Source organism: Salvelinus fontinalis, chromosome 29 (assembly GCF_029448725.1).
Source record: "Salvelinus fontinalis isolate EN_2023a chromosome 29, ASM2944872v1, whole genome shotgun sequence".
Taxonomy (NCBI): domain Eukaryota; kingdom Metazoa; phylum Chordata; class Actinopteri; order Salmoniformes; family Salmonidae; genus Salvelinus; species Salvelinus fontinalis.
In genome coordinates, this window is record NC_074693.1 from 1,048,196 (window position 1) to 1,073,949 (window position 25,754).

Sequence of the window (25,754 nt, forward strand, 5' to 3'; positions counted from 1 at the left end):
AGAGAACCAAGGCTACAGTGAATAAAAACTTTTGACTGGCTAGAAACAGAACTGTCTAAAATGGCCTCCTGTCTTCATCAGAGGGCTCAGGAAAGCATTATTAAACTAAACTGGCCTCCTGTCTTCATCAGGGGGCTCAGGAAAGCATTATCAAACTAAAATGGCCTCCTGTTTTCATCAGGGGGCTCAGGAAAGCATTATTAAACTAAAATGGCCTCCTGTCTTCATCAGGGGGCTCAGGAAAGCATTATTTTGGGAAAATTGAAAGTAATCAACTGGTTTCAGCACTATGATGATCTGAATCAGGTGTTTCATGGCAGAGCAGGGACAACGATCTGCTGTAGTACTGTAGTAGTATGATCTGCTGTAGTACTGTATTAGTACGATCTGCTGTAGTACTGTAGTAGTATGATCTGCTGTAGTACTGTAGTAGTATGATTTGCTGTAGTACTGTAGTAGTATGATCTGCTGTAGTACTGTAGTAGTATGATCTGCTGTAGTACTGTATTAGTACGATCTGCTGTAGTACTGTAGTAGTATGATCTGCTGTAGTACTGTAGTAGTATGATCTGCTGTAGTACTGTAGTAGTATGATCTGCTGTAGTACTGTAGTAGTATGATCTGCTGTAGTACTGTAGTAGTATGATCTGCTGTAGTACTGTAGTAGTATGATCTGCTGTAGTACTGTATTAGTACGATCTGCTGTAATAATGTAGTAGTATAATCTGCTGTAGTACTGTAGTAGTATGATCTGCTGTAATAATGTAGTAGTATGATCTGCTGTAGTACTGTAGTAGTGTGATCTGCTGTAGTACTGTAGTAGTATGATCTGCTGTAGTACTGTAGTAGTACGATCTGCTGTAGTACTGTAGTAGTATGATCTGCTGTTGTACTGTAGTAGTATGATCTGCTGTAGTACTGTAGTAGTATGATCTGCTGTAGTACTGTAGTAGTACGATCTGCTGTAGTACTGTAGTAGTACGATCTGCTGTAGTACTGTAGTAGTACGATCTGCTGTAGTACTGTATTAGTACGATCTGCTGTAGTACTGTATTAGTACGATCTGCTGTAGTACTGTAGTAGTACGATCTGCTGTAGTAGTATGATCTGCTGCATTACTGTAGTAGTCTGATCTGCTGTAGTACTGTAGTAGTCTGATCCGCTGTAGTACTGTAGTAGTATGATCTGCTGTAGTACTGTAGTAGTCTGATCTGCTGTAGTACTGTAGTAGTATGATCTGCTGTAGTACTGTAGTAGTATGATCTGCTGTAGTACTGTAGTAGTATGATCTGCTATAGTACTGTAGTAGTATGATCAGTAGAGAGTAGTTCAGTAGATAATAGTTCAGTAGATAATAGTTCAGTAGATAATAGTTCAGTAGATAATAGTTCAGTAGAGAATAGTTCAGTAGAGAATAGTTCAGTAGAGAATAGTTCAGTAGATAATAGTTCAGTAGAGAATAGTTCAGTAGAGAATAGTTCAGTAGAGAATAGTTCAGTAGAGAATAGTTCAGTAGAGTAGAGAATAGTTCAGTAGAGAATAGTTCAGTAGAGTAGAGAATAGTTCAGTAGAGAATAGTTCAGTAGAGAATAGTTCAGTAGAGAGTAGTTCAGTAGAGAATAGTACAGTAGAGTAGAGAGTAGTTCAGTAGAGAATAGTTCAGTACAGAATAGTTCAGTAGAGAATAGTTCAGTAGATAATAGTTCAGTAGAGAATAGTTCAGTAGAGAATAGTTCAGTAGAGAATAGTTCAGTAGAGAATAGTTCAGTAGAGTAGAGAATAGTTCAGTAGAGAATAGTTCAGTTCAGTAGAGAATAGTTCAGTTCAGTAGAGAATAGTTCAGTAGAGAATAGTTCAGTAGTTTAAAGTTCAACCAGCCTGATTCAAATGATCAACTCATCATCAAGCTTCAAGTGGTATTTATGTGTTCATTTGTGATCCTATCCTTGATATGATCCTGTTATTGTCACATGCACATGTGCGTGTGCACATGCATCTATCAAGCCAATGTTATCATGATTTGTTATCAGGGATATTATACTTTAGTAATCCACAATGACCTGGTGATGTAAAAGTCTAATAATGACATTGTCTTCCATATTCCTACAGATACCTTGTAACTGGAGATTCCTTCAAAACGATTGCCTACAGTTACCATGTAGGGCACTGCAAGGTTGGGTGACCAGGGTCATCTGGGACTGCCTCCTGGAGGAATTCAGGTGTGTGAAGGCTACCTGTGTCCTGCGTAACTTCATGAGGATGGACACGAGGACCAGGAGGGGATCTGCAGCTGGCCGCCGTGTCCCAGAGGAGGAGTCTGCTGCTCTGCAGGATGTTTCAAGGATGGGGTCCAACAACACAGCAAGAGAGGCAATCCGTGTGCAGGAGATCTTCACCTCCTACTTCTTCAAAGAGGGGGCTGTTCCCTGGCAACACCATAGACTACACTATGCACAACCAAAGGCTCTTTTAAGAGGGTGCTGTTCCCTGGCAACACCATAGACTACACTATGCTCAACCAAAGGCTCTTCAAAGAGGTTGCTGTTCCCTGGCAACACCATAGACTACACTATGCACAACCAAAGGCTCTTTTAAGAGGGTGCTGTTCCCTGGCAACACCATAGACTACACTATGCACAACCAAAGGCTCTTCAAAGAGGTTGCTGTTCCCTGGCAACACCATAGACTACACTATGCACAACCAAAGGCTCTTCAAAGAGGGTGCTGTTCCCTGGCAACACCATAGACTACACTATGCACAACCAAAGGCTCTTTTAAGAGGGTGCTGTTCCCTGGCAACACCATAGACTACACTATGCACAACCAAAGGCTCTTCAAAGAGGTTGCTGTTCCCTGGCAACACCATAGACTACACTATGCTCAACCAAAGGCTCTTTTAAGAGGGTGCTGTTCCCTGGCAACACCATAGACGACACACAACCAAAGTCTCTTTGGATAACTGCAGTTATTCAATTCAGTTTCTCTCCCTTTGATATCTACTTCTCAGGTGAGGGTGCGGTTTAGGTAAGGGTGTGATGACTGTACAAAAACAAAACAGGCTGTTTTAAATCACTAATATTGAAAACATGTAGAACAATTAGACACCCTATAACCCACACCTACACACTCATGTATCAATCTGATTGATGGATTGTGTTGTGCAGTAAGCAGGCTCAGGTGTATAACTGTGGCTCCTTCCACCTTCAAAGAATAGGCAAGAGGGCCAACCATGGAGAATAGTAAGACACTTCATTATTTCTATAACTACGCTGTATTGTTTGTCCCTGTGTGTCCATGTTTTTCAGCATAAAGTACTCTGCAGTCACTTAGTGTGGTGGACACCAGGTGAGGCCACACACAGATTTCAGTTGAACTCTCTTTAACTGCCTTATTTTCTCAATAACAGTCTCTCTCCTTCACTTCATCCCTCTCTCCTCTTCTCCCTAAATCCTCTAGGTTATATCAGCTGTGTCAGTGAACCCCTCCCGCATCTGAACTAGCTACATGGAGGGCACAGCATGATCAGACGTGAGAGGTCACTTGGTCAGGTCAACAGGAAGTATTATTAAAGAGATGCTTTACATTGAAATACAGACAGAGATGTAGTAGTCCCAGAGTTAATGACCCAAGGTCAGTTTTGCATTTCACCTCCTGATGATTATGATGACCGTGTTAGAATAATAAAAACAGGGCTTAAACATGCTCTCTCTATCCATCTGTCTCTCGTCTGCAGGTATGTTTTGATGTGAGAGAGGATGCCAACCCCCAGTTCCGTCATTGCCACCTCATCCGCTCTTAAGATAACATTCGAGCCGACTAGACACTATTATGTAATTGTGATGAACTGAGAGAATATTTGGGTAGCACTGTGATTCATTAATCATATGCTGTCTGCCTCTGTTCTTACCTATTTCCCTTTCTGTCTTCTACACCTCTCTTCATGTTTTTATATTGAACAACAGATGTGCATTGAAGTACAAATTGAACTTATTTATAATAATTATAATGTTTATAATATGTATTTATAACACTTGGATAATGAACTTCTTTCAATAAAGCGTTTCACATTCTCTACTGGTTGAAATTAAGTCTCATGTGATGAAATACTCCACCTATCCTGTGTTTATCAGATCAATGCAGATGAAGGCCATTAGATGTTGAGATGAACCGGTTTTAGAGTATTTACATAATGCATAGGAAGTGCAGTGTACTATTTTTCTGTATATATGAATTACAAATCAGCCTTTAAACTATTTAAATCCCGTTTCTAGCCTATTAGTTACAATGTGTAACCATTGATGTCCCAGGAGCAGGAGTGGTAAACACTGTTGAAGTGTATAATTGTGAAACAAGCAGACACATTATCATTTAAAGACTGGAGTTTGTTACTCCTGGTATTGGATATGACTGAACAATAATCTCACAGACATTCATACCTGAACTGTACCTTTATTTTCCAAGGTAGATCACATGATCAGTGAATATATTAAATGTACAGGCCACAATGCATGGTAATAACTACATGTATATACGACTTGCATCCTTGGCCCAGTTATATTATATTCTACTCAATCCATAGGCTTCATTAATGTCATTCAGACTGTTTTGAAGTTGATACAACTGGCTATGATAGCTGAGGTTCTGAACTAATATGTTTACCAAACGTTTGGGTCCATACACAGATCGGCTAGATAGCTAGCTACACATCCATAGGCATACAGGGATTTGTATCCTCCACTGCACAATAAGCAAGACCAAAGATAGTTACTTTATTTCAAAAGTTACGTTATTTCATCTATGCATTGCATGGCAAATATCAGCAAGACAAGCTTACAAAATTGTACATTCAATTAGCAGTAAATGCTTTAGCTAGCTACACATCCATAGACAGTTATATTTATTTATTTATTTAGCTAGCTCGATTCTTTACATCCACAAGATGACAGCCTGGTTTTCTGGTTGTTTCAGGAGTCCCTAAAACATTAAACAACCAGAATTACAATTTCATACTCATGTCACAACACCCATAAAGCTAGCCAGCTAGCTTGCAAAATAGCGATTTTTGTAAATGAACTTTATGATTTAAAAAAATACATTAACCCAACAAATTCCTGTCAACTGTACATGTTTTGCATGATTCATTATGACGTTATAATCACTTACATTTGCTTCCATCCTCGCATTTTTTGAAGAGAGGAAAGAGAGGAATTAGGCAAGGTTGTCCCATCTCTCCGTACCTGTTTTTATTAATCATCCAACTTCTTACAAATTCTTTAAATAATAGTCCTGTACAAGGTATTTCCATAGCTGGTAAAGAAATGATTATAAACCAGCTGGCTGACGATACTACACTTCTTCTGAAAGACGCAAACCAACTTCCCATATCGATCAATGTGAAACAATCCTGTTCCAAAGCCTCTGGTCTGTATCTAAACATTAATAAATGTGAACTCATAGCTGTCAAAGATTGTGTGACACATTCATATTAGTGAAAGAAGAACGTACATATTTAAGCATAACCATTACAAAGGATCAGAAGTCTAGAGGCTTACTACATTTTAACCCTCTTATTTAAAAAACCCAGAAGAGGCTAAATCAATGGCTGCAGAGGGACTTATCTTTAAAAAGAAGAGTCCTAATATCCAAGGCTGAAGGTATCTCTAGACTAACGTATGGCGCTCTATCTATATATCTTGACGGTAAAATAAGCAAGGAGATAGACCAGATGCTTTTCAACTTTCTGTGGAGAAACCGTACCCATTAGGAAAACTGTTGTAATGGACACTTATGAGAATGGTGGGCTGAATTTTCTGGACTTTACTACCTTAAATAATACTTTTAAGATCAATTGGATAAAACAATTCCTAAGAAGACCCACTTCTATCTGGGATTTTATTCCTCATCATGTCTTCTCTACTTTCGGTGGCCTTAACTTCATGTTGGTTTGCAATTATAATATTGACAAAGTTCCAGTGAAACTTTCTGCTTTTCATCGGCTGGTTTTCTTGTCATGGTCCTTAATTTATAAACATTATTTTTCTCCACACAGATATTATATATGGAATAATTGGGATATATTGTATAAAAATACTTTGTTTTTAGAATATTGGTTCTGAAATAATATCCTATTGGTGAGTCAACTGGTACATGCAGAGGGTCTTTTACTCAGTTATAAGGAATTCTTATCACTTTACAAGGTCCCTGTAAAGCCTAAAGATTTTGCAAGTGTCTTAGATGCCATTCCCTCAGGTGTTGCTTTATTATTCAGGAACGTGTCAAGACCCTCAGAGCCTACCTTCCGTTGACCCTGTTGACTCATCAGTAGGAATGATTTGTTTCTCTTTTGGTCCATTCAACAACAATAGAGCTGTTCAACAACAATAGACCTACGATAGAAATAAGCTGAAACCTTTATGTAATTAATTTCATTATTGTTTTGGCCAAATTTCATATTCACAATATTCACAAAACACCACATTCTTACCTTGCAAAAAAGAAATTGAACTGTATTTTAAGACAATTCAATTCTCTATCAAAAAAGCTGTTAGAATGAAAAGTGTCTGTATGTCCCTTACGGTCCTTGTGTAATGTGATATTGTACGCCCTAGCCCTGCCCCCAGCCCCGCCCCGTATACCCCCTAGCCCAATTGTCCTTTGTATATTATTATTATTATTATTATTTTTATTTTTTTTTGGGGGGGGGGGTGGATCAGCTTAATATTGCGGAAAGAATGTTGCTTCCAATGTAATTGTCTGCATCATTTCCAATCCCCCATATTTTTTGGAGTAAATATATATATCCATTCACGTATGCATACATATACACATATATACATACACATACCTATATAGACATACATACTTTTTTAAAAGAGTATACCTTTATTATTATTCCCCGCAACCCTACCACCGCTCCCCCAATTGGAGTAAACTGATAAACATTTCTGTTTTTACCTTCAATTTATATCTTATACACATTTTACAGACACAGTCTACTTTATAATAGTTCTTTCTTGTTTGTTCTTAGTCCTTCCTCTATTTTTGTTGTCCATCCAGTTTGATTTCCACTTGTAACTGTGCTATTTCACAATAGCTCCGCACCTATACACATTTCACAGATCCCGTATGCCCTACATTGTTTATCTTGTTATTAGTCCCACCCTTCAGCTCCACTCAACCTTTCCCATCTATCTTCCAACATCATCCATTTCGGATTTTTATTTGACATATATTTTTCAACTGTGCTGTGATGCTTCACAAAAGATTTGAATCTTCCTATTCTCATAGCTTCCACGGATTGTACATTAAAAATAAACATTTTTGCTAAAATAATTATTATATTATTGATTGATTGACTATGGCTTTTCAAATCCCCCAGTATTGCTATCTGTAGCGTTAGTTCTACGCAAATGTTGCAATTCTTCAACCATTCCTGGACCTGTGACCAAAAACGAGCTACATGCGGACAATACCAAAATAAATGGTCTAATGACTCTGCCTCCTCACAGCATAATCTACAGAGCTGAGAAGATTGTATCCCCCATATATATAACATTCTATTAGTTGCAAGAATTTTGTACAATAATTTTAATTGAAAAATTCGACGTTTTGAATCCGCCGTTGTTTTGCGTATCAATTCATAAACCATGTGCCATGGAATGGGTACATCGAAAATCTCTTCCCAACTATTTTGCAATTTATATGGCACAGCTGTAAGTTTTTTGGTCCTTAAATGAAATTGGTATATGTTTTTATTTATCACACTTTTCTTTAACCATTTATGTTCTTTAATACAGGGCCGACATACAAGTTCCTTACTTTTTTCCCCTTCTACTTGCCTCTTCCATTTTTGTGGTAATGCTGCAATTAATTGGTTGTAATTTTGGGTAGAGCAGACATTTCCATATGTCTGTGTTAGCTGCATGTGTGACATTACTCCACCAGTCCTATTTATGATATCATTCACAAAAATTATACCTTTTTTAAACATTTCTTCGATAAATACAGTTTTTTTATCAATTACTATATTTGAATTTAACCATAAGATTTGTTGTACTATTTGTTCCGTCCTTTCAGGTGGATTCAACTGAAATTGCAACCAACTTTCTAAGGCTTGTTTAAAAAATAAAGATATTTTGGAGATTATTTTCTTTTCAAGCAACCGAATGTGAGCAGGTGTAATCTGAATAAAGGGAAAAAGGCCCTTCTTGAACATAGGATTAGACATTCGTACCAATCTACTAGAGAACCAGTTTGGATTTAAGTATAACTTTTGTATGACTGATGCCTTTAGTGAGAGGTCTAATGCTTTAATATTTAATAATTTCTGCCCTCCGAATTCATATTCGTTATATAAATAGGCCCTTTTAATTTTATCTGGCTTGCCATTCCAAATAAAATTGAATATTTTTTGTTCATATAATTTAAAAAGCAGGTCAGTAGGTGTAGGCAAATAGGTAAACTGTGATATGATTAAAGAGTTAATCAGGGTGATTTTCCCACAAATAGACAGGTATTTTCCTTTCCATGGTAGCAAGATCTTATCTATTTTTGCTAACTTTCTATAAAAATTTATTGGAGTGAGATCATTTCTTTCTTTTGGGATTTGTATATCGAGTATGTCCACATCACCGTCAGACCATTTAATTGGTAAACTACATGGCAATGTAAAATGTGTATTTTTTAGTGATCCAATACGTAATATGGTACATTTATCATAATTTGGTTTTAATCCAGAGAGGATAGCAAATGTATCTAGATCCTCTAAGAGGCCGTGGAGAGATTCTAGTTGTGGTTTTAAAAGAAAACATGAATCATCAGCGTACAATGACACCTTAGTTTTTAGGCCCTGGATTTCTAATCCCTTAATATTAATGTTTGATCTAATTTTAACAGCTAACATTTCGATGGCAATAATAAATAGATATGCCGATGGTGGACAACCTTGTTTTACTCCTCTAGAGAGTTTAAAACTTTCTGAGATGTAGCCATTATTTACTATTTTACACCTAGGGTTACTATACATAATTTTTACCCATTTTATAAGAGATTCCCCAAAATTGAAATATTCTAGGCATTTATATATAAACTCCAGTCGTACTTTATCAAAAGCCTTTTCAAAATCAGCTATGAAAACCAGGCCTGGTGTCCCCGATATTTCATAGTGTTCTATTGTTTCCAGTACTTGCCTTATATTATCTCCAATGTATCGTCCATGTAAAAAACCTGTCTGATTAGGATGAATAATATCTGACAAAACTTTTTTTATTCTATGCGCCAAGCATTTTGCTAGGATTTTTGCATCACAACACTGAAGTGTAAGAGGTCTCCAATTTTTTAAATGGACTGGATCTTTATATATACCACTTGGGTCCTGTTTCAGTAATAATGATATCACACCTTCTTGTTGCGTGTCTGATAATCTATTATTTATATAGGAGTGGTTAAAACAAGCTAATAATGGTTCTTTGAGTATATCAAAAAAATGTTTGTATACTTCCACTGGTATGCCATCCAGTCCTGGAGTTTTCCCATCCTTAAAGGCCCCAATTGCATCAAGTAGTTCCTCCTCTGTAATTAGGCCTTCACATGAGTCTTTCTGTACAGATGTTAATTTTACATTATTATTAGGGAAAAAATCCATACAATTAGTTTCAGTTAGTGGAGCTGGAGGAGCCTGAAACGAAAATATATTCTTAAAGTACTTTACTTCCTCTTTCAAAATATCATTTGGTGAATCATGCGTGACTCCATCATTTGTAACAAGTTTTAATACGTTTTTTTTTGTAGCATTTCTATATTGAAGATTGAAAAAGAATTTGGTGCATTTTTCCCCATATTCCATCCAGTTCGCTTTATTTTTGTAATATATTACACTGGATCTTTCTTGAATAAGTTCCTCCATTTCTTTTTGTTTTTCCTCTAACTTATTCTGTGCCTCTATGGTTCCGTTTTTATTGTTATCTAACTGTACTGTTAGTCCTTCAATTTCCTTTGTTAATATGGACTCTTTTGATCGAAATTGCTTTGTTTTATAGATGAGTACTGAATTGCATGGCCTCTAAAGGCACACTTAAAAGTGTCCCATACAATATGGGGATCTGCTGTACCTATGTTATGTCTAAAAAAGTCAGTTATAAATTCTTCTGTCCTAGTTCTAAACAATTTATCATCTAGTAGGCTTTGATTAAATTTCCAATATCCTCGCCCACGTGGAAATTCTGTAAGAGTAATATATATGCCAATTACGTGATGGTCCGACCGCATTCTGTCCCCTATCAAACACTTTTTAACTTTTGGTGCCAGAGAGAATGATATAAGAAAGTAGTCAAGGCGACTAGCTTGATTAAGCCTCCGCCATGTATATCTCACTAGGTCAGGGTATTTAAGTCTCCATATATCCACTAATTCCAATATATCCATGACATTCCTGATTTCCTTTAGTGCCTGAGGGTGATAGTTTGTAGTGTGATTTCCTTTCCGGTCCATAGAGGTATTTAAGACCGTATTAAAATCTCCCACTATAATAATAGAGTCTAGTGTTGCTTGTAGAGTTGATACATTCTTATATATATTGTCAAAGAAGCTTGGATCATCATTATTCGGACCGTATAGGTTAATAAGCCATATATGTTTATTGTCCAATAACATATTTAAAATAATCCATCTACCTTGAGGATCTGTTTGGACAAGTTGCACATTTGGATCAAAGTTATTATTAATTAAAACCATCACCCCTTTTGAATTTCTTTGCCCATGGGAGAAATATATTTTGCCCCCCCAGTTCTTTTTCCACAAAACTTCATCTAAAACTGTTGAATGGGTTTCCTGTAAACAGTAGATATTATAATCCTTCTCTTTTAGCCAGGTAAATACTGATCGTCTTTTCTTATTATCTGCTAAGCCATTACAATTGTAACTGGCTATACTTATTTCACCACTTACCATAATGAGACACACCTTTCAATTATTTTTATCAAAATATATGTTTGTAAGCGTCCTATTAAAAAGTAACATAATGATTGAGTCTCTATATAGTTGTACCATGACATTTGCATCTCCACTAAGCAAACCTCCAATTGGTCCCCACTATTCCACCCGCCAAAAGCCCCCATCTCGAGTTGGGTTGTCATCCCAATGCCCGGCAGACCACCCCCGACCCCCCGCATCGCACAGCCCCGGACCGACTGGGATCCATTCTTCGAAAAGTGCACACAGCACCATCCACCGAACCGAAGCAGATCCATTGCCAAATGCATTTCCATCGCCCTCACCTCTATTTTTATTACATATTGCTGTGAATCATCCTCTATAGTCCCTAACATCTTTTACTTCTTCCTTTGCAACAGTTGTGGGATACACACATACACCCACACACATTCAGCCCTTACCCCCACACAACCATAAGCTCACCCTCTCAACAATTGCACCATCCCAGAGCCCAACTCAAGATGGGTCATGATTTACAAATGTACTTGCAGTTGCAGCTGCATGAGAAGGCCTGCAAGACCGCGCAAAAAATTAGCATAAATGTAGAGATTTATTTACCATTGTCACATCCTAGATGATGGAGGTCAAATGTACACCTTCTTCCTGAAACACCCACAATACGGTCATCCGTTTTGACCATGTTCGCAAGCATCTCCATGCAGTCCGATTGGTTTCGTGCCACCAGGGCCACAATAATATACCCCCTCTCTGAATGTCCGAGTGTGACCCCGTCCCCATGGGTTACTGCAGCTAGTGTTGCCAGCACTGACACTGCCTGGGTGGGGGCACCCCACCGGAATCCCCACCGGCTAGGTACAAGGTCGTCAAGGTTCTCATTAGCAGCTTTGAGAATTTCCTTGTTTATTATGCTCTCCCTTTAGGGGGCTTTGGCTTTGCAGGACCAACCCTGCCAAGCAGGCTCAGAATCTTGAGAGGGCAGTGCTGCTCATGGTCCCTGTCCTCATTTTGGCTGCATACAGACCGTTTACAGCATGCACATAAAACAGTTAGGGACTTCTCCTTAGTATCTGGGCCATTCATGTGGGTGTCTAGGGTATAGGGCCATGGACCGTACCATTAAAATAGGATAATAAATAATTAGATATAATTTATTTTAAAAATGTAGTTCCCCATGATAGGACAATAAATAAATAAGACGTGTAATTCATTATAAAAGTATATCCATAATCTGAACAACATTGAAAGCCCTCTCATACCCGGCCCACAGCAATACACTGTCTCTGGGATATGCAACTATTTCATTACTCACTCACTCAACTTTCCAAACATAACAAATAAAAATAAACACACACCACACCATCCACAAATACTGTGCCTTCTGATTACTTAGTTTTTTATCTTCACTTTGTAGAATTAGTGCTTGTGTTCAATTATATGTGAAGATTTATAGAAAAGCTATATTTTGTATTGTATTGTTACAATCAGTAACCGGGCTTGAATTGTGTTTATTTTCCTCATCTATGAGAACTTTGTAATTTTTAAAATAACCATGGAGTAATCTTTGTGTCTCTGAACAACTGGTTATCAATATATAGTTTATCAACGACGAGAGCTACTCGTTTCGCTTTTAATCTGTTTTCTTTGAAAATTGGATACAGAACTTTGCGCCGTTCTGCAATTTCTTTCGGAAACTGATCATTCATGCCAATTTTGGTCTCAGCAAGTCTTTTACCTAGGCTTTTAACCATTATTTTATTTTTAAATGAAGCAAATTTGGCAACGATTGGGCGTTCGTACCTCTGCCCTCTCTGTCCGAGGCGGTGTACACTTTCAAGTTGGATCTTATCGATAACTTCGGAGGTATCTGAAGCGCTGCAAAAAGGAACTCTCTAACTACAGATTCAGGAACCTCTCCTTCTTTCTCCTGGATACCTGTAAGTACCAAATTCTCTCTCATGGATCTAGTTTGTATGTCCAGTAAGCATTCCTTCAGAACATTGTTCTCCTTTTTAAATTCATTCATTTCGGTTTCAATCTTATTGACCGTCCCTTTTAGCGCGTGTGTTTCCTTCTCCAAAGTCGCAGCTTTTTCATCACTCATCTCTAGGCTTGCCTTCAACTCTTTTATATCTTTACTAACTAATTCAAGTATACCCAGTTTGTCATTTATTGATTTTAACAGATCGGTTTCGACCTTTACCATTGCCGGTGGTGAGAATATTAGATCATCAGTGTCGGTTGAGGAGTCACGTTTTTGTTTTTGATTCGGTTCCCCTGTCTTATTCTCCGTCATGTTTGGGTGTTGCTTGTTTTCGTAATATTTGTCGATAAATGTCTCTAGTCTTAGGATTTGTTTTGTGTTATTATCCAGATTGAAGGTTATCACCCACCAGATTATTTAGTGCTAATATTTTAGTCTAATTTAGCAGATATTTCGAATATTATGTTTTATCTTGAGGTGCTCTACATAACTTCGTTCAGTCCGCCATTACCTTTACGTTACCTTTACGTCCGCCGTCTACGTCCTACCTGCGCCTATGTCCTTTGTATATTATTTATATATACTTGTTTTCTCACATGTACTTCCTGTATTGAGTTGTTGTTAATAAAAATACATTTTAAAAAGGATTTGCGTCAGCCATCTTCGCTGACGAAAGTCTAACAGTCACTAGCATCAGCCTCTGCAGCAGCAGCTTCCCCCAGGTCCTTGTGCCGGCCAAGTAAAACATTTAAGATGTGACAGAACGGTTGAAAGGAAAAAATTTAAAAAATTCAATTTAAATAAATTAAATTTAAAAAAATTAAATATTTTTTTTTTTAAATCGCAGAAAATATATTGACTGATATATTGATTTAAGTAGGGGGGGCAAATAGGCCTAGCGACGTCCCTGCTAACAACGATACTACAATCTCAGGTCAGTGCAAACTTCACGCATGTCTGAGTTCTGACGACCACGCCTCCGGAGTATATGATTGGTTCCCGCTTACTTTACAGCTGTGACTCCGCCCACATTGTGCATGAAGAAAGCTGCCACCAGCCCGAGACAGACGCTGATCTGTGATCAGTTTGGCATTTTTCCCACCAAGGGTTAATGTTTGGCGTTGTTGAGAGTGAACTGATCCTAGAAAGGCAAACACTAAAGTTAAAGGAACATGTATGGCTCTAGTATCTACAGAACATTAGCGACATCTGCTGGACAATGGGCTTTCCTGCAACTACATTTACATTACATTTAAGTCATTTAGCAGACGCTCTTATCCAGAGCGACTTACAAATTGGTGCATTCACCTTATGACATCCAGTGGAACAACCACTTTACAATAGTGCATCTAAATCTTTTAAGGGGGGGGGGGGGCAGAAGGATTGCTTTATCCTATCCTAGGTATTCCTTAAAGAGGTGGGGTTTCAGGTGTCTCCGGAAGGTGGTGATTGACTCCGCTGACCTGGCGTCGTGAGGGAGTTTGTTCCACCATTGGGGTGCCAGAGCAGCGAACAGTTTTGACTGGGCTGAGCGGGAACTGTACTTCCTCAGTGGTAGGGAGGCGAGCAGGCCTCCTACAACTAATGCCATGTGCATTGTTTGTGCATTATTTTCATACAGGAAGCTCTATCTGATCATTCCAAAATACTTCACTTCCCTCTTCTGTAAATAATATAACTCTGTATAGCCCTGACCGTACTCAACATGGGTGACCAACTATTCATTTTTAGTTATCCAGTTAGGATCAACCTGGTCATAGGCATTTAGCCTAGCGGTTAGACTAGAGTGTTGGGCTAGTAACAGAAAAGTCACTCGTTTGAATCCCCGAGCCGACAAGGTGAAAATTCAGCCGATGTGCCCATGAGCAAAGCACTTAACCCAAACTGCTACAAGATGGCCGTTGATAATGGCAGGCCCTGGCTGTGATTTCTAAATCAAATCTAACTTTATTGGTCACATACACAGATTTGCAGATTAAATGCTTGTTTCTAACCCCAACAGCGCAGTAATAATACCTTGCAATACACACATAATTGGAAAAGTTAAAAGAAAGAAAATTGTCAGAGTCCGGAATATGAATATAGAGATATACACTGCTCAAAAAAATAAAGGGAACACTTAAACAACACAATGTAACTCCAAGTCAATCACACTTCTGTGAAATCAAACTGTCCACTTAGGAAGCAAAACTGATTGACAATAAATTTCACATGCTGTTGTGCAAATGGAATAGACAAAAGGTGGAAATTATAGGCAATTAGCAAGACACCCCCAATAAAGGAGTGATTCTGCAGGTGGTGACCACAGACCACATCTCATTCCTATGCTTCCTGGCTGATGTTTTGGTCACTTTTGAATGCTGGCGGTGCTTTCACTCTAGTGGTAGCATGAGACGGAGTCTACAACCCACACAAGTGGCTCAGGTAGTGCAGCTCATCCAGGATGGCACATCAATGCGAGCTGTGGCAAAAAGGTTTGCTGTGTCTGTCAGCGTAGTGTCCAGAGCATGGAGGTGCTACCAGGAGACAGGCCAGTACATCAGGAGACGTGGAGGAGGCCGTAGGAGGGCAACAACCCAGCAGCAGGACCGCTACCTCCGCCTTTGAGCAGGAGGAGCACTGCCAGAGCCCTGCAAAATGACCTCCAGCAGACCACAAATGTCAATCAGTGTTGCTTCCTAAGTGGACAGTTTGATTTCACAGAAGTGTGATTGACTTGGAGTTACATTGTGTTGTTTAAGTGTTCCCTTTATTTTTTTGAGCAATGTATATACACAGTTGAAGTCGGAAGTTTACATACACCTTAGCCAAATCGATTTTTTTTTTTTTTTACAATTCCTGACACGTCCGGTGAACCCTGACCTGTACACCGGACGTGCTACCTGGCCCAGACCTGCTGTTTTCAACTCTCTAGAGACAGCAGGAGTGGTATAGGTGCTGTCCTGTTCATCCTCGACAACTACTGTGATTATTATTATTTGACCCTGCTGGTCATTTATGAACATCTTGGCCATGTTCTGTTATAATCTCCGGCACAGCCAGAAGAGGACTGGCCACCCCTCATAGCCTGGTTCCTCTCTAGGTTTCTTCCTAGGTTTTGGCCTTTCTAGGGAGTTTTTCCTAGCCATCGTGCTTCTACACCTGCATTGCTTGTTGTTTGGGGTTTTAGGCTGGGTTTCTGTACAGCATTTTGAGATATCAGTTGATCTAAGAGCTTTATGAAAAAATAACATTTGATTTTGATTTGATCCTAGTAAAAGTTCCCTGTCTTCGGTCAGTTAGGATCACCACTTTATTTTAATAATGTGAAATGTCAGAATAATAGTATAGAGAATGATTTGTTTCAGCTTTTATTTCTTTCATCACATTCCCAGTGGGTCAGAAGTGTACATAAACTTGTAGCGGTATTTATTAGAGAGGGGTAAAGAAAGATTTTGTTCGGGTGCCAGGCAGGTATTAACCATGCCGAAAGGAAAAGAGTAGAATAGAGAGAGTACCACTACCAGACCCACACACATCAGCAGAAGAGACTGTCTAGAGTGTAGCCTGTTGACCAGACAGCCAGTGGAGAGAATACACACATCAGCAGAAGAGACTGCCTAGAGTGTAGCCTGTTTACCAGATAGCCAGTGGAGAGAAGAGAATATAAAACCCTATAAAACCCACATCACAGCGCAGGGGTAACCCCACCAAGAAAACCTCATACAATAATAATGGCAGAGCAATTGAACAGCAACTTCATACAAGAAAGAACCCAGTCATCAACAGAGGATTTGCAGTCATCTGTATTCTCTTCCAGTGGAGGAGTGCAGAGGGTATGAATGTGGTAATCTGTATTCTCTTCCAGTGGAGGAGTGCAGAGGGTATGAATGTGGTAATCTGTATTCTCTTCCAGTGGAGGAGTGCAGAGGGTATGAGTGTGGGGGGTGTTCATAGACACAACGGCCTTAAAAATGTCCACAATCTTCTCGGCCACATGTCTTTAGTACACCCCACCTCAATACAGTTCAAATAACAATACACAACTTTAACGCAACCTCCCTTTTAACTAAAATGTCCACCCAAATACTTCTGGCAGGGCAATAATAGTCCAGCTCCAATGAACTTCAAATGGGAAGTGCATTAGGAAAATAGAGTCTGTTGCAGGGTAAATTGTATATAGATATATATAGATTCTCTTTTTTTTCTACCATGTTATTGACTTGTTTATTGTTTACTCCATGTGTAACTCTGTGTTGTTGTCTGTTCACACTGCTATGCTTTATCTTGGCCAGGTCGCAGTTGCAAATGAGAACTTGTTCTCAACTAGCCTACCTGGTTAAATAAAGGTGAAATAAAAAAATAAAAAATAAAAAAAAACACTGGAACGATGGAGGGAAGAGTAAAAGAGAAAGGGAACCAGAGAGATCTTAGCTGTGGTCTTCAGGCGTGCCGGTGTACTGTCTAACTGTCCAATGGTTTGTTGGTTTGTGGGTTAAAGCTTCGCACCACTGTTGCTCCTAATCCCTGGATCCATAACCGTCGCGGTCCCAAACGAAAACAACCGCGACGTAGAGCGATCACACCGATGATTGAGTTAAATACTTTATACCTACATACGCTGAAAACAAACAAAACTTCTGCAGCATCGCACACACAATCAAACTGTCGCGCCACCCAAGAGCTCCTCCCCAAAGAGCTGAACGAGCTGTCTTTATTTCCTCCTTTCTACTGCTCATGCGCTCTTAAAGTGGCAGCGTACGGTGAAGGCTCCGTGCAGGATTTCGCCATACACTCAATTAGTATTTGGTACCACTGCCTTTAAATTGTTCAACTTGGGTAGAACGTTTTGGGTAGCCTTCCACAAGCTTCCTTCAGTAAATTGGGTGAATTTTGGCCCATTCCTCCTGACAGAGCTGGTGTAACTGAGTCAGGTTTGTAGGCCTCCTTGCTCGCACACACTTCTTCAGTTCTGCCCACAAATTTTCTATAGGATTGAGGGCTTTGTGATGGCCACTCCAATACCTTTACTTTGTTGTCCTTAAGCCATTTTGCCACAACTTTGGAAGTATGCTTGGGGTCATTGTCCATTTAGAAAACCCATTTACAACCAAGCTTTAACTTCCTGACGGATGTCTTGAGATGTTGCTTCAATATATACACATAATTTTCCTGACTCATGATGCCATCTATTTTGCGAAGTGCACCAGTCCCTCCTGCAGCAAAGCACCCCCACAACATGATGCTGCCACCCCCGTGATTCACGGTTGGGATGGTGTTCTTCGGCTTGCAAGCCTCCCCCTTTTCCCTCCAAACATAACCATGGTCATTATGGCCAAACAGTTACATTTTTGTTTCATCAGACCAGATGACATTTATTCTAAAAAAGTGCGTCTTTGTCCCCATGTGCATTGCAAACCGTAGTCTGGCTTTTTTATGGCGGTTTTTCCTTGTTGAGCAGCCTTTCAGGTTATGTCGATATAGGACTCGTTCTTACTGTGGATAAAAATACGTTTGTACCTGTTTCCTCCAGCATCTTCACAAGGTCCTTTGCTGCTGTTCTGGGATTGATTTGCACTTTTTGCACCAAAGTACATTCATCTCTAGGAGACAGAATGCGTCTCCTTCCTGAGCGGTATGACGGCTGCGTGGTCCCATGGTGTTTATACTGCATACTATTGTTTGTACAGGTGAACGTGGTACCTTCAGGCGTTTGGAAATTGCTCCCAAGGATGAACCAGACTTGTGGAGGTCTACAATTATTTTTCTGAGGTCTTGGCTGATTTCTTTAGATTTTCCCCTGATGTAATGCAAAGAGGCACTGAGTTGGAAGGTAGGTCTTGAAATACATCCACAGGTACACCTCCAATTGACTCAAATGATTTCAATTAGCCTATCAGAAGCTTCTAAAGCCATGAAATTTTTGGAATTTTCCAAGCTGTTTAAAGGCACAGTCAACTTAGTGTATGTAAACTTCTGACCCACTGAAATTGTGATACAGTGAATTATAAGTGAAATAATCTGTCTGTAAACAATTGTTGGAAAAATGACGTGTCATCCACAAAGTAGATGTCCTAACCGACTTGCCAAAACTATAGTTTGTTTACAAGAGATTTGTGGAGTGGTTGAAAAACAAGTTTTATTGACTCCAACCTAAGTGTATGTAAACTTCCGACTTCAACTGTATATATATATATATATAGTGCATATGGAAAAGTATTCAGACCCCTTGGCGTTTTCCCACATTTTATTACAGACTTTTTCTAAAGACGAAAAGAATTCCATAACAGAGTACAATTACATAACAATAACGAGGTTACCGAGTCAGTGTGCACAAACAGGTAAGTAGTCAAGGTAATTTGTACATGTACAAGTACATGTAGGCCTAGGGGGGACAGCTTGATGATAAGGCAGAGAGGGGGATAGCTTGATAAGGCATAGGCCTGGGGGACAGCTTGATGATAAGGCAGAGAGGGGGATAGCTTGATAAGGCATAGGCCTGGGGGACAGCTTGATGATAAGGCAGAGAGGGGGATAGCTTGATAAGGCATAGGCCTAGGGAGGGACAGCTTGATGATAAGGCATAGGCCTAGGGGGCGACAGCTTGATGATATATGCACAAACAGCGAGTAGCAGAAGTGTAAACACAAAGGGGGGGGGGGGGGGGGGGTCAATGTAAATGGTCCTGGTGTTCATTTGATTAATTGTTCAGCAGTCTTATGGCTTGGTGGTAGAAGCTGTTAAGGAGCCTTTTGGACCTAGACTTGGTGCTCCTGTACAGCTTGCTGTGTGGTAGCAGATAGAACAGTCTATGACTTCGGTGACTGGAGTCTTTGAAAATTTTTGGGGCCTTCCTTTGACACCACCTGGTACAGATGTCCTGGATGGCAGTACTGGGCCGTACGCACTACCCTCTGTAGTGCCTTGCGGTCGGAGGCCGAGCAGTTGCCATACCCGCCAGTGACGCAACCAGTCAGGATGCTCTTGATGGTGCAGCTGTAGAACCTTTTGAGGATCTGGGGATCCACGCCAAATCTTTTCAGTCTCCTAAGGGGAAATAGGTTTTGTCGTGCCCTCTTCACGACTGTCTTCGTGTGCTTGAACCATGTTAGTTTGTTGGTGATGTGGACACCAAGGAACTTGAAGCTCTCAACCTGCTCCACTACAGCCCCGTCGATGAGAATGGATCTGTCCTCCTTTTCCTGTAGTCCACAACCATCTCCTGGTTGTCTTGATCACGTTGAGGGAGAGGTTGTTGTCCTGGCACCACAAGACCAGGTCTCTGACCTTCTCCCTATAGGCTGTCTCGTCGTTGTTGGTGATCAGGCCTACCACTGTTGTGTCATCGGCAAACTTGACGATGGTGTTGGAATTGTGCCTGGCCATGCAGTCATGAGTGAACAGGGAGTACAGGAGGGGACTGAGCACACACCCCTGATGGGCCCCCTGTGTTGAAGATCAGTGTGGCAGATGTGTTGTTGCCTACTCTTACCACCTGGGGGCGGCCCATCAGGAAGTCCAGGATCCAATTGCAGAGGGAGGTGTTTAGTCCCCGGATCCTTAGCTTAGTGATGAGCTTTGAGGGCACTATAGCGTTGAAAGCAGAGCTGTAGTCAATGAATAGCATTCTCACATAGGTGTTATTTTAGTCCAGGTGGGAAAGGGCAGTGTGGAGTGGGATTGAGATTGCATCATCTGGGGATCTGTTGGGGCAAAAAGCTAATTGGAGTGGTTCTGGTGTTTCTGGGATAATGGTGTTAATGTGAGCCATTACAAACCTTTCAAAGCATTTCATGGCTATGAATGTGAGTGCTATGGGTCTGTAGTCATTTAGGCAGGTTGCCTTAGTGTTCTTGGGCAAAGGGACTATGGTGGTCTGCTTGAAACATGTTGGTATTACAGACTCAATCAGGGACATGTTGACAATGTCAGTGAAGACATCTGCCAGTTGGTCAGCACATGCCCGGTGGACGTGACTATGACTAACAGTGACTATGTTCAGGGCAGGGTACTGGTCCGAGGCCAGCTGTTTCTCAGTCTCTCGGTCCCAGCTTTGATGCACTATGTTCAGGGCAGGGTATTGGGCCGAGGCCAGCTGTTTCTCAGTCTCTCGGTCCCAGCTTTGATGCACTATGTTCAGGGCAGGGTACTGGGCCGACGCTCGAGTGGCTGAGGTCCTTGATGATCTTCTTACCCCGTGGCTCGAGTGGCTGAGGTCCTTGATGATCTTCTTACCCCGTGGCTCGAGTGGCTGAGGTCCTTGATGATCTTCTTGCCCCGTGGCTCGAGTGGCTGAGGTCCTTCATGATCTTCTTGCCCTGTGGCTCGAGTGGCTGAGGTCCTTGATGATCTTCTTACCCCGTGGCTCGAGTGGCTGAGGTCCTTGGTGATCTTCTTACCCCGTGGCTCGAGTGGCTGAGGTCCTTGGTGATCTTCTTACCCCGTGGCTCGAGTGGCTGAGGTCCTTGATGATCTTCTTACCCCGTGGCTCGAGTGGCTGAGGTCCTTGGTGATCTTCTTACCCCGTGGCTCGAGTGGCTGAGGTCCTTGGTGATCTTCTTACCCCGTGGCTCGAGTGGCTGAGGTCCTTGATGTACTTCTTACCCCGTGGCTCGAGTGGCTGAGGTCCTTGATGATCTTCTTACCCCGTGGCTCGAGTGGCTGAGGTCCTTGATGATCTTCTTACCCCGTGGCTCGAGTGGCTGAGGTCCTTGATGATCTTCTTACCCCGTGGCTCGAGTGGCTGAGGTCCTTGATGATCTTCTTACCCCGTGGCTCGAGTGGCTGAGGTCCTTGATGATTTTCTTGCCCCGTGGCTCGAGTGGCTGAGGTCCTTCATGATCTTCTTGCCCTGTGGCTCGAGTGGCTGAGGTCCTTGATGATCTTCTTACCCCGTGGCTCGAGTGGCTGAGGTCCTTGATGATCTTCTTACCCCGTGGCTCGAGTGGCTGAGGTCCTTGATGATCTTCTTACCCCGTGGCTCGAGTGGCTGAGGTCCTTGATGATCTTCTTACCCTGTGGCTCGAGTGGCTGAGGTCCTTGATGATCTTCTTACCCCGTGGCTCGAGTGGCTGAGGTCTTTGATGATCTTCTTACCCCGTGGCTCGAGTTGCTGAGGTCCTTGATGATCTTCTTACCCCGTGGCTCGAGTGGCTGAGGTCCTTGGTGATCTTCTTACCCCGTGGCTCGAGTGGCTGAGGTCCTTGATGATCTTCTTACCCCGTGGCTCGAGTGGCTGAGGTCCTTGGTGATCTTCTTACCCCGTGGCTCGAGTGGCTGAGGTCCTTGATGTACTTCTTACCCCGTGGCTCGAGTGGCTGAGGTCCTTCATGATCTTCTTACCCCGTGGCTCGAGTGGCTGAGGTCCTTGATGATCTTCTTACCCCGTGGCTCGAGTGGCTGAGGTCCTTGATGATTTTCTTGCCCCGTGGCTCGAGTGGCTGAGGTCCTTCATGATCTTCTTGCCCTGTGGCTCGAGTGGCTGAGGTCCTTGATGATCTTCTTACCCCGTGGCTCGAGTGGCTGAGGTCCTTGGTGATCTTCTTACCCCGTGGCTCGAGTGGCTGAGGTCCTTGGTGATCTTCTTACCCCGTGGCTCGAGTGGCTGAGGTCCTTGATGATCTTCTTACCCCGTGGCTCGAGTGGCTGAGGTCCTTGATGATCTTCTTACCCCGTGGCTCGAGTGGCTGAGGTCCTTGATGATCTTCTTACCCCGTGGCTCGAGTGGCTGAGGTCCTTGATGATCTTCTTACCCCGTGGTTCGAGTGGCTGAGGTCCTTGATGATCTTCTTACCCTGTGGCTCGAGTGGCTGAGGTCCTTGATGATCTTCTTACCCCGTGGCTCGAGTGGCTGAGGTCCTTGATGATCTTCTTACCCCGTGGCTCGAGTTGCTGAGGTCCTTGATGATCTTCTTACCCCGTGGCTCGAGTGGCTGAGGTCCTTGGTGATCTTCTTACCCCGTGGCTCGAGTTGCTGAGGTCCTTGATGATCTTCTTACCCCGTGGCTCGAGTGGCTGAGGTCCTTGGTGATCTTCTTACCCCGTGGCTCGAGTGGCTGAGGTCCTTGGTGATTTTCTTGACCCAGATGATGCATTGGGTTGACCGGAACACCCTCTGGAGAGCCCTGAGGTTGTTCTCAATGGTGCATCTGCTATACGTCCGTGAGGGACTTAGGAGCCTCCACGGGTGTCTTATGGGAGAGTTGGGGGGGGGGGGGGAAACAAATTTCCAATTCACACATGATTATAATACCCACGGGTACATGTGTGAAATAGGACAAATATAAGCATCCATCTAATTATTATTGGGGAAAAAACTAAAGGCTGATCTGGGAGAACCATGAGGAACACTAGTAGAGAGATATAGGGGCCAGTGGATAGGATTCAGCCACCACAGGTCTGTCCGGCAAGAACAAGTCCAAGATATCTTCAGACAGGTTTATTAAAGATAAAGGTTCACCACAGCACACTCCTCTGTAAGAGAAGAAAAGAATCACCATTACATGTGGGAGAGAACCAGGCCCTCAAACTATTCATTATGACAGGTGTTAATGCAACAGGGCTGTAATAACTGAGGACAGCAGGACGGCTCTGATTGGGCACTGGGAAGACGATGGATGATTTCCACTGAGCTGGTACAGCGTTCTCCCTCAGTGAGCGACAGCTCACAGAACACACCCACAGGATTATTCAGAACATTGTTGTTGATGTTATCTGGGCCAATGACTTTGTTGACTGATATTAGTTTTAATAGCCTGTCAACATCTGCTTCCTCGATAACCAAATCAGCTTCACCTTGTGATAAAGATAACAGTTCACACAACTCCTTACTAAAGATAACAGTTCACGCAACTCCTTACTAAAGATAACAGTTCACACAACTCCTTACTAAAGATAACAGTTCACACAACTCCTTACTAAAGATAACAGTTCACACAACTCCTTACTAAAGTCCAGGCTCTGATTTTTATATATTTGTTATTCCCCTCTATCTGGTTTAATGTTTATAAACATTGTTGGTACGTTTTACCCCTTTTTCTCCCCAATTTCGTGATATCCAATTGGTAGTTACAGTCCCATCGCGGCAACTCCTGTACAAACTCGGGAGAGGCAAAGGTCGAGAGCTATGCGTCCTCCGAAACACGATCCCGCCAAGCCGCACTGCTTCTTGACACACTGCTCGCTTAACCCGGAAGCCAGCCGCACCAAACACCGTACAGCTGGCAACCGAAGTCAGCGTGCATGAGCCCGGTCCGCCACAAGGAGTCGCTAGAGAGCGATGGGACAAGGACATCCCAACCGGCCAGACCCTCCCATAACCCGGACGACGCTGGGCCATTTGGCGCTGCTTCATGGATCTCCCAGTTGCGGCCGGCTGCGACACAGCCTGTGATTGAACCCGGTCTGTAGGTACGCCTCTAGCTCTGCAATGCAGTGCCTTAGACCACTGCACTACTCTGGAGGCCAGAATCTCAAATCTGCAATAAAAATAGTTCAGACTCTGCAAACTCAATGCATTTTATTTTGAATGGACATTGAGCTCAGTGTTGTTGGTTGCTAATCCAGAGTAGGTTTTTAGGCTTTCCAAGCATCCCTCATAATAGTGTGTCCTGGTTTTATAACATACTTTTAGTAGGACTACCTGAGGGGACAGGCCAGGCTCTGAGTGGGGAATACGTAGGCCTACCTGAGGGGACAGGATAGGCTCTGAGTGGGGAATACGTAGGCCTACCTGGGTGGACAGGCCAGGCTCTGAGTGGGGAATACGTAGGCCTACCTGAGGGGACAGGCCAGGCTCTGAGTGGGGAATACGTAGACCTACCTGAGGGGACAGGCCAGGCTCTGAGTGGGGAATACGTAGGCCTACCTGAGGGGACAGGCCAGAATCTGAGTGGGGAATACGTAGGCCTACCTGAGGGAACATGCCAGGCTCTGAGTGGGGAATATGTTTGGCAGCGCAATAGACTAAAGTTAAGAGTCTAGCACAATAAAGTTTGGAAAGCAAGACAGAACAGAATGCAACCTGCCTCTATGGAAGGCTCAGATTATCAGAGAAAATATTGGCACTTCCATGTGTCATTTCCATTGTAGAATGTGAATGAATCAAAAATAAAAACCAGAGCAAAGAGGTGGAACACAAAAACACTAAATTCTAAACCTATGGGAATGCTCAAAACGATTTGGCCAATCAGAAAGCCATAATTCCCTGACTCAACAACCAATAGGATAACAGATAGGATTTGGGCTAGATGCGCCATTTTAGTGCGTCTCGAGCCATCCGGTAAAATGGCGCCTTTGCTTTGTCTCCACTGAAAGGGTTGCTTCAATATTCTAACATTTTTCTAAAATAGAAATTACTGAGAATTATCAGTTTTGCATCTCCGGGACGACGTCCCAAGAACTACACGTGTCTCAGTCATTCGAGAAATGACAAAAGAGTACAGTAGGTATTAACTTTTCCTCAAAGCAGTGCCTAACGTTAGCAGCTTTGCAGTGATGCTCTGGGCTAGGCTAGTTAGCTAGCTATGTACCGGTGTTACGCAGCGGAGCCGGAACAGTTTCCCATGGTACCAACGTAGCTAGCTACAGTATGAAAAAGGCTACTGCTGTTATAATGGGGGATTTATAACCTAGCTAGCTAACTTAACCACTATTACTAAGTGAGTCTTTTTGAAATGGTAAACGTTGTAGCACAAATCATTTCAGCGTGTGCGGTCGAATTCCACCTGTGTTTTGCCCGGGAATGTATAAACTAGCTGCAGCTACCTAGCATGCTAACTAATGTGAGATCTGACATTTATTCTGGCGAGGGGGATAAACTGATGCATGCATTACGTTGCATGCC

The 25,754-nt window shown here is 42.0% G+C and overlaps 1 protein-coding gene across 6 annotated transcripts in view; it reads left to right on the forward strand.

Annotated features, from left to right (window-relative positions):
* The first annotated feature begins 25,179 nt into the window (after positions 1 to 25,179).
* The window catches only part of LOC129827316 (transcriptional regulator ATRX-like), a 117,612-nt gene continuing 117,037 nt past the window's right edge, over positions 25,180 to 25,754 (forward strand). For 5 of the 6 annotated variants that reach the window (XM_055888049.1, XM_055888051.1, XM_055888053.1 and 2 more), the window contains exon 1: positions 25,180 to 25,352. In XM_055888049.1, coding sequence (XP_055744024.1) covers positions 25,337 to 25,352 — 16 coding nt within the window. In that variant the 5' untranslated portion in view covers positions 25,180 to 25,336. Of the gene's footprint in view, positions 25,357 to 25,754 lie in introns of all 6 variants that reach the window. The other variant, XM_055888050.1, reaches the window with a different exon arrangement.